Source organism: Castor canadensis, chromosome 3 (genome assembly GCF_047511655.1).
Source record: "Castor canadensis chromosome 3, mCasCan1.hap1v2, whole genome shotgun sequence".
NCBI classification, from domain to species: Eukaryota; Metazoa; Chordata; class Mammalia; order Rodentia; family Castoridae; genus Castor; species Castor canadensis.
The window spans coordinates 47362364-47374644 of NC_133388.1; the positions used below are offsets into that span (position 1 = coordinate 47362364).

The following is a 12281-nucleotide window of genomic DNA, read 5'->3' on the forward strand; positions in this document are numbered from 1 at the left end:
TGTAAACTGATACTGGCAAATTACTTTTAGTAATTATATATGTATATTCTGAGCAATATAGATAATCTACAAACAAGAAAACAGAAGAATGTTGTGATTTTCAAACAACTTTTGACAACCACAGGACAGATGATCTAATTTTCCCCACACTGATGGTAGTATAGTATGTTTGATTTTGTAATTATTATGATGGTCTTAAAATTTTAAGAGAAAATCTAAAGATGTGTTTTAGCACATAACTTCATAGGACTTAGTTGTTCTTGGGCTTATCACAAACAAATGGATTTAAAACTAGCCTCTCATTTGTGTTGAAGAATGTTAACCTGCACAGCAAAAGATGTGGCCCGAGTTAACTGGCACAGTAAAAGAGGACTAACAGAAAGGAAAGCCAGTTTCTGAAGAAGTTGCTGTCACTATAAAACAGTTAAGACACACCATCAGTGCACAGAATCAGAATAATAGTATTGGATGATGAAAATATACCCAATGAGTTCAATGTTCAAGGAAAAGGTCTTATTCTGAGACTCCAAAGATACCACCTGTCAGAACAATCAACTCAATTTCTCTCTTCTACATCAAAATCTGGAAGTAATAATTAACGGAGAAGAAGAAAACAAGGATTTTAGAGATTGCTCAGGGCACAGTGCTGGAATCTTGCCATGTCTTCTTGAATTTTAATGGATGGTCATTGAAAGAACTGTTATGGCTAGTACACAGCAAGATTTCTGTATACATACATATGAAGCTACTATGCATTTCAAAGTGAAATGCATACTTCTCCCTGAGACAGCCATAATTTGGAGTATTCTTAGAGGCTTGTATCTGCCAGAAAAGACATGGTTTTGATTCCCTTGTGATAAAGTGAATTTCCTTATCTCTAACCTCGTGTATGAGAAACAAGACTGAATTCATTCAAAGTCACCCAAAGTCCTGAGAGCCCTAGAGGATTATTTTGGCATTCTGACTCTTCTATTCTCTGAAACATTTGGCCATATCTCAGAATTTCATCAGAAAAAAATATAACCCACAAAATTTATAGGAAAAAGTCCTAACTGACTGTATTTGCCAAGGCAATCATATTAACTCAAAAATATTCATTATGCAGATATGGCTCAATTAGAGGGTGAAACACTTGGCATCTATCTAAAATGGTCTATTTATACCTCACTAGGTTTTTATTTGTCTTAGTCAAGGCTGAAACAGGTCTGCTCTCCTAACCTTTTGTATTAGATGTAAAATTAAATGTAAAAAAAAGTAAACATAATAAGCCCAACTGTTGTAAACGCTTTCTAAATAAAACTTCCTCCCACTAGTGAACACTTTGGCTTCTTTTATTTTTGTTATGATTTTTATGGACTTATTAAATGTCAGGACATTACTTAATAGTATCGGTGTAGTTCACAAGAATATAACTATTGCCATCCTGTGGTCAGACATTTATGTGAAACTGAAAATAATGTCACTTTCCTAAAAGAGATACTTAGTCTTAACTTTTTTTTCTTTTTGGTGATAGTGGGATTTGAACTCAGGGCCTTACACTTACTAGGCAGTTGCTCTACCCATGGAGCTACAGTCCCAGTCCCCAATTATTTATTTAGTTTTGGTGACACTGGAGTTTGAACTCAGGGCCTTGTGCTTGCTAGGTAGGTGCTTTTACCACTTGAGCTATTTTGCCAGCCTAGTCTTAAAATCTTACCAGAGATATTTTCCTATGACCTGAGAAAAACAATTGTTTTATGAGACACAGCATCTTCCAAGAAAACAAAATTCATTTATAATTTTAAGAAATTATTATTTTTTAAAAAACCAAACTAAATGAACTATGTTGAGCATTAATAGTGTGGTCAGTAGAAGGACATACAGTCAGTCCCGAAATTATCTTAAGAACATTTAATGTCTCATATCTGTATTTTGCCCGGGTTACTTTTTCAATCGCCACGAGAAGAGTTTCATAAGCAACTTTTCTTAGGATTTTAAAATATAATTTAACACTATTGTACTATGCTTAGGATAAAAAAATGGAGAAGAGGGCAAAATACTGAAAGACTGGTAATAGGAATAGGAAAAAAGCTGGAAGAGTTAGAACATAAACTTCATATGGCGTAATCCTAATGATTACCTTGAGCGCCTCCCCACTTGGGTCCATAGCTATATCTGCATCACACAGTCAGTAATATGGATTCACTCCAGTGTTACTTGAAAATTAGATAAAAATCAGCTATAAAAGCAAAGAAAGACACTCCACTACTCAAAATACTCTGAATACCTACCTCTTCCTGGATTGCGGCAAGTTTTTAAACAAAAGAGATCTTAATTTCTCCTGCCAAATTTGAGACCTTAGGTTATTTAAAATGTAAATGGTTAATAAGCATGAAGCACAGAGCACCAGGCCAACAGCCTTGTGGAAACATGAGGACCACATCAAAATGCTTTCATGCTGGCTGTGGAATTGCACAGTTTTGATAACACCACAGCACAGAAAATTTAACAGAAATGTGCAAGTCATTTGTTTCTAAACTGTATTTGTTGGTTAACATCAATACACAACACTAACTTTAACAGAGCATGTTTCAGTCACAATTCCTGCCATTAGCATATTATAATTAAAGACAGACAACTATGATATAAATGCAGATAAGAGACCCCCAACATTCAATTGTATGAGAACCAAAAGGTAATATCAAAGAAAAAACACCAGCTAAGAGGTTTAAAATGAGTTAGCAATAATGTTTACTGGTAAAAAGAACTAACAAATAAAAGATTCTTCATTCAAATGAACTAAATGAGAGAAAACAAACAAAATGCCCTAGAGAGCAAGATGTATATAAAAATAAAGAATTCTCATTACATATTTGTTCACTAGGACAAGTATTAAATTTTGTGTGATAAATAAAACCAAATACTTAATAAATATTATCAATTAAGTGATATTTAATAAATATTGCAAATAAATTATTACTTGTTATGAAAACAAGTCTTACCTTGTTGTGAAAGTAAAATGTCACATTTATTTCTTACATGTATTAAATGACTTTGTACAGCTTGTTTGTATTCAGCTTGCTTAACATCCTGGACTTGCTTTTGTTGATACTGAAGAATTTAAAACATGAAACCACATTACTTCTTAAGTTAAAAGATTCTGAGCAGTTAAATTATTCGGGTATTTAAGATATAAAAAATTAATACTATGTTTTGCTTTTTAATTGCTTTTTTGTCATTTGGTTGGAGGTGTGGCTCAAGTGGTAGAGCACCTGCCTAGCAAAGCACAAGGCCCTGAGTTCAAACCCTAGTACAATCACCTACAAAATAAAATAAGCTTCAGGCTATGTGTATAAGGTGTATATGAAACATAAATGAAGTCTGTGTTTAGACTTGGGTTCCATTACTAAGATATCTCATTGTATATATGCACATGCTCCCAAATGTAGAAAATTGTGAAGTCCAAAACTCTTTCAGACCCAAGCTTTTCACATATGGTATACTCAACATGTGCGACCCTCCTGGTTCCCACTGCTGAGACTGACACCTCCTTCTGGGTTCCCTTCCTTTACCACGGTGAATAAAGCTATGTACCACAGAGCCAAACGGCCTGTGTTCAAATTTCATTAAGCTGTTTTCTAGGTTTGACTTCGAGGAAGTTGCATAACTCTTCAATCCTTCCATTTCCTCATTCACAAAATGATAACAGTAACAACTACATCATTAGGTTGGGATATTTAGCTAAAATATGTAAAGAACTTAGTTGAGCATTTGGCAAATCAAGCTCTATAAATAAGTGCATTGTTATTACTTCCCATACTAAAGAAATAAATAAAGAAATCTTAACTAGAGAAGTATAACAAAGGAATCTTTTGAGGATCACTCTTCTGGTAACATTTAATGGTTTTGTTTTAAAACAGGCCAACAGCTGGGTGTGTGGCTGAAGTGGTAGAGTACCTGCCTATCAAGTGCAAGGCCCTGAGTTCAAGCCCCAGTACTGCTAGATAAATAAGTACTTGTTTAAAACAGGCTACCAATTAAAGGTATGTAACTCTATTCCTTAAAATAGCTTTATCAAAGTATAAGTGGTAGACAATGAGCTGCATATATTTAAGATACACAGTCAGCTAAGACTCACACATGTACACAGACCCGAAAGCATGCCGCCTGAAGATGATGCAATGAGCACATCCATCAGTTCAGGGCTTCTCACGCTGCTTTGTGCACACTCCTTCTTGCTCTTCCCACCTTCATCCCATACCATCCCAACAGCCAAAATGTTTTCTGTTACCATACATTTGCATTTTCTAGAATTTTATTTAAGTAGAATCATGACTATGTGTTTTTGGGAGGGGGTTCTAGCCTTTTTTTTTTTTTTTTTGGTGGTACCAGGGGTTTGAACTGAGGGCCTTGCACTTGCTGGTGCTCTACCACTTGAGCCATGCCCTCAGTCCTCTTTTGCTTTTTATTATTTTTCAGTTAGGGTCTCATGTTTTTTGCCTAAGCTGGCCTCAAATTGTGAACCTCCCAATTTCTACATAACATGTCACATAACTGGAATTATAGGCATGCACTACCACCTCCAGCTCTAGCTTCTTTTACTCAATATAATTTTTATAAAAACCAAACAAGTTATTGTATATAGTAAGGGTTCATGTATTTTTATTGCTGAGTAGTAATAAATACAATATCTCCTCTCACCATTTGATGGACATTTGTGTTGCTTCCAGTCTTTGGCTACTACAAACATAAAGTTATGAACATTTATGTACAAGACTTTGAGTAGACATGTTTCAGATTTTCTGGGAAAGTAGCAGTACACTGCATGGGTCTTGTGCTGAGTGTGTACCTTGCTTTAAAGATGCTGTTTTCCAAAGCAGCTGGATCATTTTAAGACTCCCAGCCAACAATGTATGAGAATGCAGTTGTTCCACATCCTTGCCAGCATGGTAGTGTTCTGAACCTTAGAGCTCTAACGTGTGTAGAGTGGTAGAGTAGCACATTGGATTTAATTGCATTTTCTAATGATTAACAATGTTGAGGGTCTTTTTATGTGCTTATTTGCCCTTCATATATCTTCTCTGAATGAAGTAAATGTCCAAATCTTTTGTCCACTTTTAAATTAGACTGTTTTCTTCATATTCAGTTCTGTGAGTTTCTTATATACTGTGGATATGTCTTTTTTTTTTTTTAAGCAGGTAAGTGATTTGCAAATACTCTCAGTCTGTTGTTTGTCTTTACATTTTCTTAATACTGTGTTTTGAGGAAAGGTTTTACTTATGGTAGGACTAATTTTTTAAGTTATCTTTTTCACAGATAGTGCCTTTAGTATCATATCCACGAAATTCTTGCCTAACTTATGGTCACAAAATTTTTATATAGTAGCTATTACCAGATATTTGTTCACTGTTAATTAGTTTTTCCTAATCTTTGCTTGGTCACAGGTTAGTAGTACATAATGGTATGGTCCATAAACAACCTTTGTATTATATAAATTTTATTATACTTCTTCAACATCATGCAAAACTACACAATACCATGCAATAAATACTTATTGACTGAATTAATTCACAATGAGAAATGAATTGCCAATACATGAACATAAAATTATATTTAATAACATGAGCATTTTTAAGAGCAAAACTTAGAGAATGATTATTCTATTTTTCAGTGCATAATTTTTTTTACCCATTATGAAACTTCTTATGCTTTCATGTAACAAATTTTACAAAATTTAATGCAATAAAATTTATTGAGTACCTACTATGCACAAATTACTGAGGTAGATATTTCATGGATACAGAAGTGTAAAAGATAATACTAGCTCGGTGTCAGACATTGTATATACACTCTTTTTTAATCTTTAACATAAAGATGAAGAAATTTAGGCTTAGAGGAAGTTAAGTAATATGTTCTAAGGCACCATAAGGGCTAAGCTAGGATCATCTAGGCTTGAGTTAATAAATAAAAGAAACATGACTTGAAGCTGTCTGACTCCAAAGACTATGTTTTTACACAAAGACAATATTGTTATACTTCTCATTTTAAGTACAAATGCTCTTAGCTGAGTACCTGAGAAAAATCTTCAGCTGCTTCTGGTAAATTAACATCATTTTCTTGAGTTGTAAGAAGTATTGTGGGAAGAACAGGGTTTGCATTTGGCAGCAACTCCAGCTCTCCCAAGCTCATTGGACCATGACTAGCACACAAATCTTCACACAAACCACCTATTGTCAAACATGTAAGCAAAAAGTTAAATGGTTAAATCTATCTTAGAAAAAGTAATTAACTAAAACTACCAATATTTCTCACCTGCCTAACTAGAAATAGCATTGTACTTCAACCAAAAAACACCTGATACCAGACCTTCATTACAATTAAAACCAAAGCTCAGAGAGAATACAAAAACTATCTATGTTCATACAAATCCAGGAAATATTGTAAGTAAGGTTCCAATTCATAAGTTGCCTCTATAGTCTATCCCCAGTTCCCTTCTCACACACCACACCCGCATACTCCTGCTTATCTTTTCCATCACTATGAGTCAGGATATACTTTCTTCTTTTTTTTGGAGGTCCTGGGGTTGGAACTCAGGGCCTCACACTTGCTAGGCAGGTGCTCTACCACTTGAGCCACACCTCCAGCCCTTTTCTGTGTTGGGTATTTTTTAGATGGATTCTTACTTTTTTCACAGCCTGGCCCAAAACCACGATCCTCCCGATCTTTGTTTCCCAAGTGGGTAGGATTATAGGTGTGAACTACTGGCACCCAGCCAAGGATACACTTTCTATCTAAGACATAATTTTAAAGCAAAGGGCACTTCCCTGGTTAGAAAATGCTAGTATTGATTAGCTCTGTTCTATAGACATTTTCTTCATCTGATCAAGCTCCTCTGTTTCTCATCTAAATGTCATCTCAATCAAATCAACTGAAAGAAGACAGTTAGAGCAGAGATACAAGCCAGGCCCAGTGAGGTATGCTTGTACTACCAGCACTGAGGTGGAGGGAGGAGGATTTCCTTTGAGGCCAGCTTGGGCTACACAGCAAGTTTAAGGCCAGCCTCAGTTTCATGGAAAGACTGTCTCAAAACACTGTAGCTCAAGCACTATTCATAACAGCAAAACAATGCAATCAGCCTAGGTGTCCATCTACTAACTGATGAATGGATAAAGAAAATGTGATATCTATATATATATACACATGCATATATATGTATATATCTATATCTATATATGCATGTGTATATAAATAAATATGTGTATATATGTATATATACAGTGGAGTATTATTCAGCTATAAAGGATGAAATTATGTCATCTGAAGGAAAACAGAATTGTAAATCATCATATCAAGTGAAATAAGCCAGACTGAGAAAGATAAACATTGAATGTTTTCTCTCATATGCAGAATTCAGACCTAAAAAAAAAAAAGAATGACCTGAGTATAAAGCCGGGAGGGGACTGTTTGGGGGTAGAAACCAGTGAGAGGCAAGAGGGTGAAAGGACAGGGTGTGTGTGTGTGTGTGTGTGTGTGTGTGTGTGTATGTGGTGGGGGGGGATTGAATATGATTGAAGTACTTCATATGCATGTATGAAAAGCAAATAATGAAACCTGTTAAGATTGTTTTTAAAGGGGGGAGGATGGATAAGAAAGTAATAGGGGGTGATACAGTACATTATATGCAGGTGTGGAAATATCACAACGAAACACCTTTGTAAGGCTTAGGGAATTAGCTCAGTGGAAGTGTGCTAGCTTGGCAAGTCCATGATCCTGAGTATGGTCCCAGCATGGGGGGCAGGGAGACAACAAAAACTCCCTTTGTACAATTAATATATGCTAATAAGAGAGAAAACAAACAAAAACCTCCCTGTAAGTCCAGGGTGGAGCACTTGCCCAGTATGTGCCAGCCCTGGTTTCAATCCCCAGCACTAGCAAAAACAGATAAACAAACAAAGGAAAACAGAAAGAGCAGAGGTATCTATGTACTTAATAACTGTATCACTGTATATCTACATTGCACCCTATATTCCAAGCACTTTACCTCATTTAATTTGAACTTCACACTTATTTTGTAAGGCAGGCAGGTCAGATAGTATATAACTGTCTTTTACTGATAAAATGAAAGTTCAGTGAAGTCAAATGTCTAAAAATCAGAAAGCTAGTTAGAGGTTTGGAAGAATTAAAATCTGTACCTTCCAACTTGTAGTTACTGCTTTTTATTTCATGTTCTTCCTAAAACATTTCTAAGGAAATTCTGGGTTTTATTCTGATTAATAGCCACCTTTTTAATACAGCATAGTATATAGTATATCTTATTTTAATCAATAGAGAGAATTGAAGAGATATGCATAAACTAAATTGTTTTAAATGAAGTATTTTCAAAATACCATAGATGTTTTCCATGTAAAGCCAATCATCCTAATTGGTACTGCACAACTGACAATTTCCTAGGTATAGCAAATGTCATACTCTGATAAACCTTTCATGTTAAGTTGGGTTTCATAAAGCAAATATATCCACTGAGTATTCACTTTTACCTTTATAGTATTCAACCAATGCAAAGCATTTATCAAAACTACTACCTGGTTAATTCTCACTTAATTAACTAGCCTAAAACAAGATTAATTTGAATAATGGTAATACCACCCATAATTTATAGTGACAAACATTCCTGCCCTTATATCCTTATATTTGTTTCTTGTATTACATTCTTCTTCTTCTTTTTTTTTTGGCAGTAGTGGGGTTTGAACTCAGGCCTCAGGCTTGCTAGGCAGGCAGGCGCACTACCACCTGAGCCATTTTACCAGCCCTGTTTCTTTACATTCTAATGTGCCTTTTCCTATTTCTATGTCACTTGTCTAACTGTTTGGCTAGAACAAAATTATTATGAACTAGGTATGGTGGCATGTGCCTTAATCCCGGCACTTGGAAGGCTGAACTTGAAGATCTCAAGTTCAAGGCCAGCCTGAACTGTGTAATGAGACCCTGTCAAACACACACACACACACACACACACACACACACACACACACACACACACAAGAATAAAATTATCTTTAAAAGGCATAGAATCCAGATGAAGAAAATTATGAAATCTTATAGAAAATAAAAACTATCTAATTAAAAAATTAAAACAAATTTGATAATAAGATGTGAATAAATAGTAATACATACCATATAATGTCAATCCATTCAATATTTAAATTAGTGTAATTCTAACGAGGGTGGTTTTGTTTTTGTTCTTGACAGTACTGGGGTTTGAACTCAGGGCTTTGTGCTTGCTAGGCAGGCACTCTACTACTTAGTAGAGTAGTAAAAATCTACCTAGGGTGATTTTTAATTTGATAAAATAATTTTGAGTGGATAAGGAAAAAATAAGTGTCTGAGAATTATTGCAAAGTATGAAAGTGAATATGGAAACATCATAATGAAACTCCTTTGTACAATAAATATATGCTAATAAAAAGTGAAAAAAGCATGAAACTGAAAAAAATGGGAGACTTATGCTATCAGATAACAAAATGTGTCATAAAGTCAGAACAGTCCTAGATACTTCAATAAAGAATCCAGAAAAGTATACCTACATGTGTAAGGGATACTTTACCCTTTCCATCATTAATATACATACAGAAAATGGCAGCTTACATAAGAGATGGTACTAACACTATTAGCTATTTATCTGGAAGAAAATCAAGTTGGACAAATTTCAGATAGACTTAAATATAAACATATACTAAATGATTAAAATCTTGCAAGAAAACCTAGGAGTCTACAAATAGAAGCTTGTGTTAGAGGACTCTAAGTAAGCCATGAAAACACAAAGTACAGGTTGAACATCCCTAATCCAAAAATACGAAATCCAAAAAGCTCCAAAATCTGAAACTTTTGAACACTGACACAACACCTCAAATGGAAAATTTCACACCTGAGCTCATGTGACAGGTCTCAACCAAAACACAAATGCATGGATTAATATCCAGAATATATAATATAGAGTTCAAAAATATTAAACACCAAAACAACAAATAATCCACTTAAATGGGCAAATAACTAGGATAACAGACAAATCTGAAAAAAGTAGAAATGGCCAATAAATACCTGAAGAATTGTTCAACATCCTTAGTCATAAAGGAGATAAGAATCGAAACTACTTTGAGAGTCCATCTCACCCCAGTCAGAATGCTGGTGAGGATATGGGGAAAAGAAACTTATACACTGTTGGTGGAACTGTAAATTCCACCAACATAGTGCAGCCACTACGGAAATCAGTAAGGAAGTTCATCCAAAAACTAAAAATCGCTCACGCCTGTAATCCTAGCTGCTCAGGAGGCAGAGACGGAGAGGACTGTGGTTTAAGGCCAGCCTAGGTAAAATGTCCAGTAGGCCCCATCTCAACCAACAATAAGCTGGGTAAGTGTGCCTCTTACCCCAGCTTTGCTGGAAGCATAAATAGGAGGATTGCTGTCCAGGCTGGCCTGAACATAAAAGCAAGACCTTATTTGAAAAATGACAAGAGCAAAAACAGTCAGAGGTGCAGCTCAAGAAGTAGAGCATCTCCTAGCAAGCACAGGGCCCTGAGTTTAAACCCCAGAACTGCCAAGAAAAAAAAAAAAAGAAAGTAATAAACACAACTTCAGCAGGGGACACAGAGAAAGAGCTCTAATGAATTGCCTATAAAAATAAACTGGTTTAAATTTTTAAGAAAGCTACTTGGCATTATCTTTTTTTGGGGGAGGGCAATACTGAGGTTTGAACTTGGAGCCTCCTGCTTGCTAGGCATGTGCTCTACCATTGTGCACCATGGTCCCAGCCCTTTTTTGCTTTAGGCATTTTTTCAGATAGGGTCTCTACTTTTTACTCAGGGATAGCCTTAGATGGTAATCCTCCTACTTATGCCCTCTGTATAGTTGGGATATCAGGTATGCACCACCATTCCTAGCTTGCTTATTGAGATGAGGTCTTGCAAACTTTTTTCCTTGGCTGGCCTTGAACTGCAGTCCTCCTCATCTCTGCTTCCCAAGTAGCTTAGATTACAGGAGTGTGCCACCACACCTGGCTGAATTATCTACTCTTAAATTAAAGACGTAATTTGCCTTTGAATCCAGTAACTGCTCCTGGGAAGCTATTCCATAAGTATAAAATGTAACAATGTATTTAAGATATGTATGTGGATATTTACTCTATCATTAATACAAGGAAAATAGTAATAAAGTAAATACCCCACCAATAGAAAAGCGACTAACCAAATTATTGGAGACCCACACCATAGAATTTTATAGAATCATTTAGAAAGAATAAATGAAATAAAACCAGTTGATCTGAAGCAATCCATGGGGCTTACTAGGTAAAAAAATACAAGCAACTGTGCATCAGATAATCGTAAACTGTAAAATAACGGCATACACTATGTGTATCATGTGTATATGTACATGTGTGTATAAAAATTGTAAGGAACAAAACAGTCAAATTATATACCAGAATCTTAAAATGGGTTACCTAGGGTAAGGCATAACACGTGGAAGGAGACAACTTTTAAATCATGTAACAGTCTATCATTTGACAGATATTACTATGTAATATGTACTACATACTCAGTTGGACGACAAGGATATGACAATGAACAAGACAAAAGTGTCTACCCTTACGTGAGGTTATAAATAAGTGTAATAAGAGCAACATTAGAAAGGTGACATTAGAGGATTATACAGGAGTATATATGACATACATCTAATCCAGAAATAAGGGGTCAGGAAAAGATTCCATGATAGCCATCATACAATGCAGAATTTCCTGTGTCATTTCTAAATAGTATGCTCATTACGTGCGGGTGTCCTGTCTGTATAATACAAGTTAGGCCTTTGTTATAGGGATACTTAAAGTATTATTTCACCAAATTTAATTTATCAACTTAAAATCCTCAATTTTACTTTTCTAGCATCTTACTGTAACGAAAAAGCAACTATAATAGACTTTCAGAGAAAACTAAGGTCAGAAGACTAACTTGACCTAAAATTACCAGTGCCAGGATCAGGGTTGTTTTTTTGTTTTTGTTGTTTTTTTTTTTTTGGACTGGTTTACCCAATAAATTATTCCACTTGCAGGAGACCCAAAGGCACTGCAAATCCAACATACAGAAAACCCATTCCCTATTTCCTCCTAATTCTGCCCTTCTTCCATGTTACCACTCTCATAGTGAATGGGATGAACATCCATCTGATCATCCTAGCCCCAAACGTGGAGACTTCATAAATCTTTCCCTTTCTTTTGCGCCTTTTACATTTAAATTAAATCTGTCTATTCTT

At 35.3% G+C, this 12281-nt stretch overlaps 1 protein-coding gene across 13 annotated transcripts in view; it reads right to left on the reverse strand.

The window, feature by feature from the left end:
* Kiaa0586 (KIAA0586 ortholog) overlaps window positions 1–12281 on the reverse strand; it is a 100504-nt gene that overhangs the window by 25815 nt on the left and 62408 nt on the right. For 12 of the 13 annotated variants that reach the window (XR_012446157.1, XM_074067891.1, XM_074067894.1 and 9 more), the window contains 2 exons: window positions 6052–6206; window positions 2982–3090 (listed from right to left, as the gene is read on the reverse strand). Coding sequence is in view for 11 of the 13 variants with exons in the window: in XM_074067891.1 (XP_073923992.1) it covers window positions 2982–3090; window positions 6052–6206 (264 nt within the window). In the remaining 2 variants the exon portion in view is untranslated. Of the gene's footprint in view, window positions 1–2119; window positions 2196–2981; window positions 3091–6051; window positions 6207–12281 lie in introns of all 13 variants that reach the window. The other variant, XR_012446158.1, reaches the window with a different exon arrangement.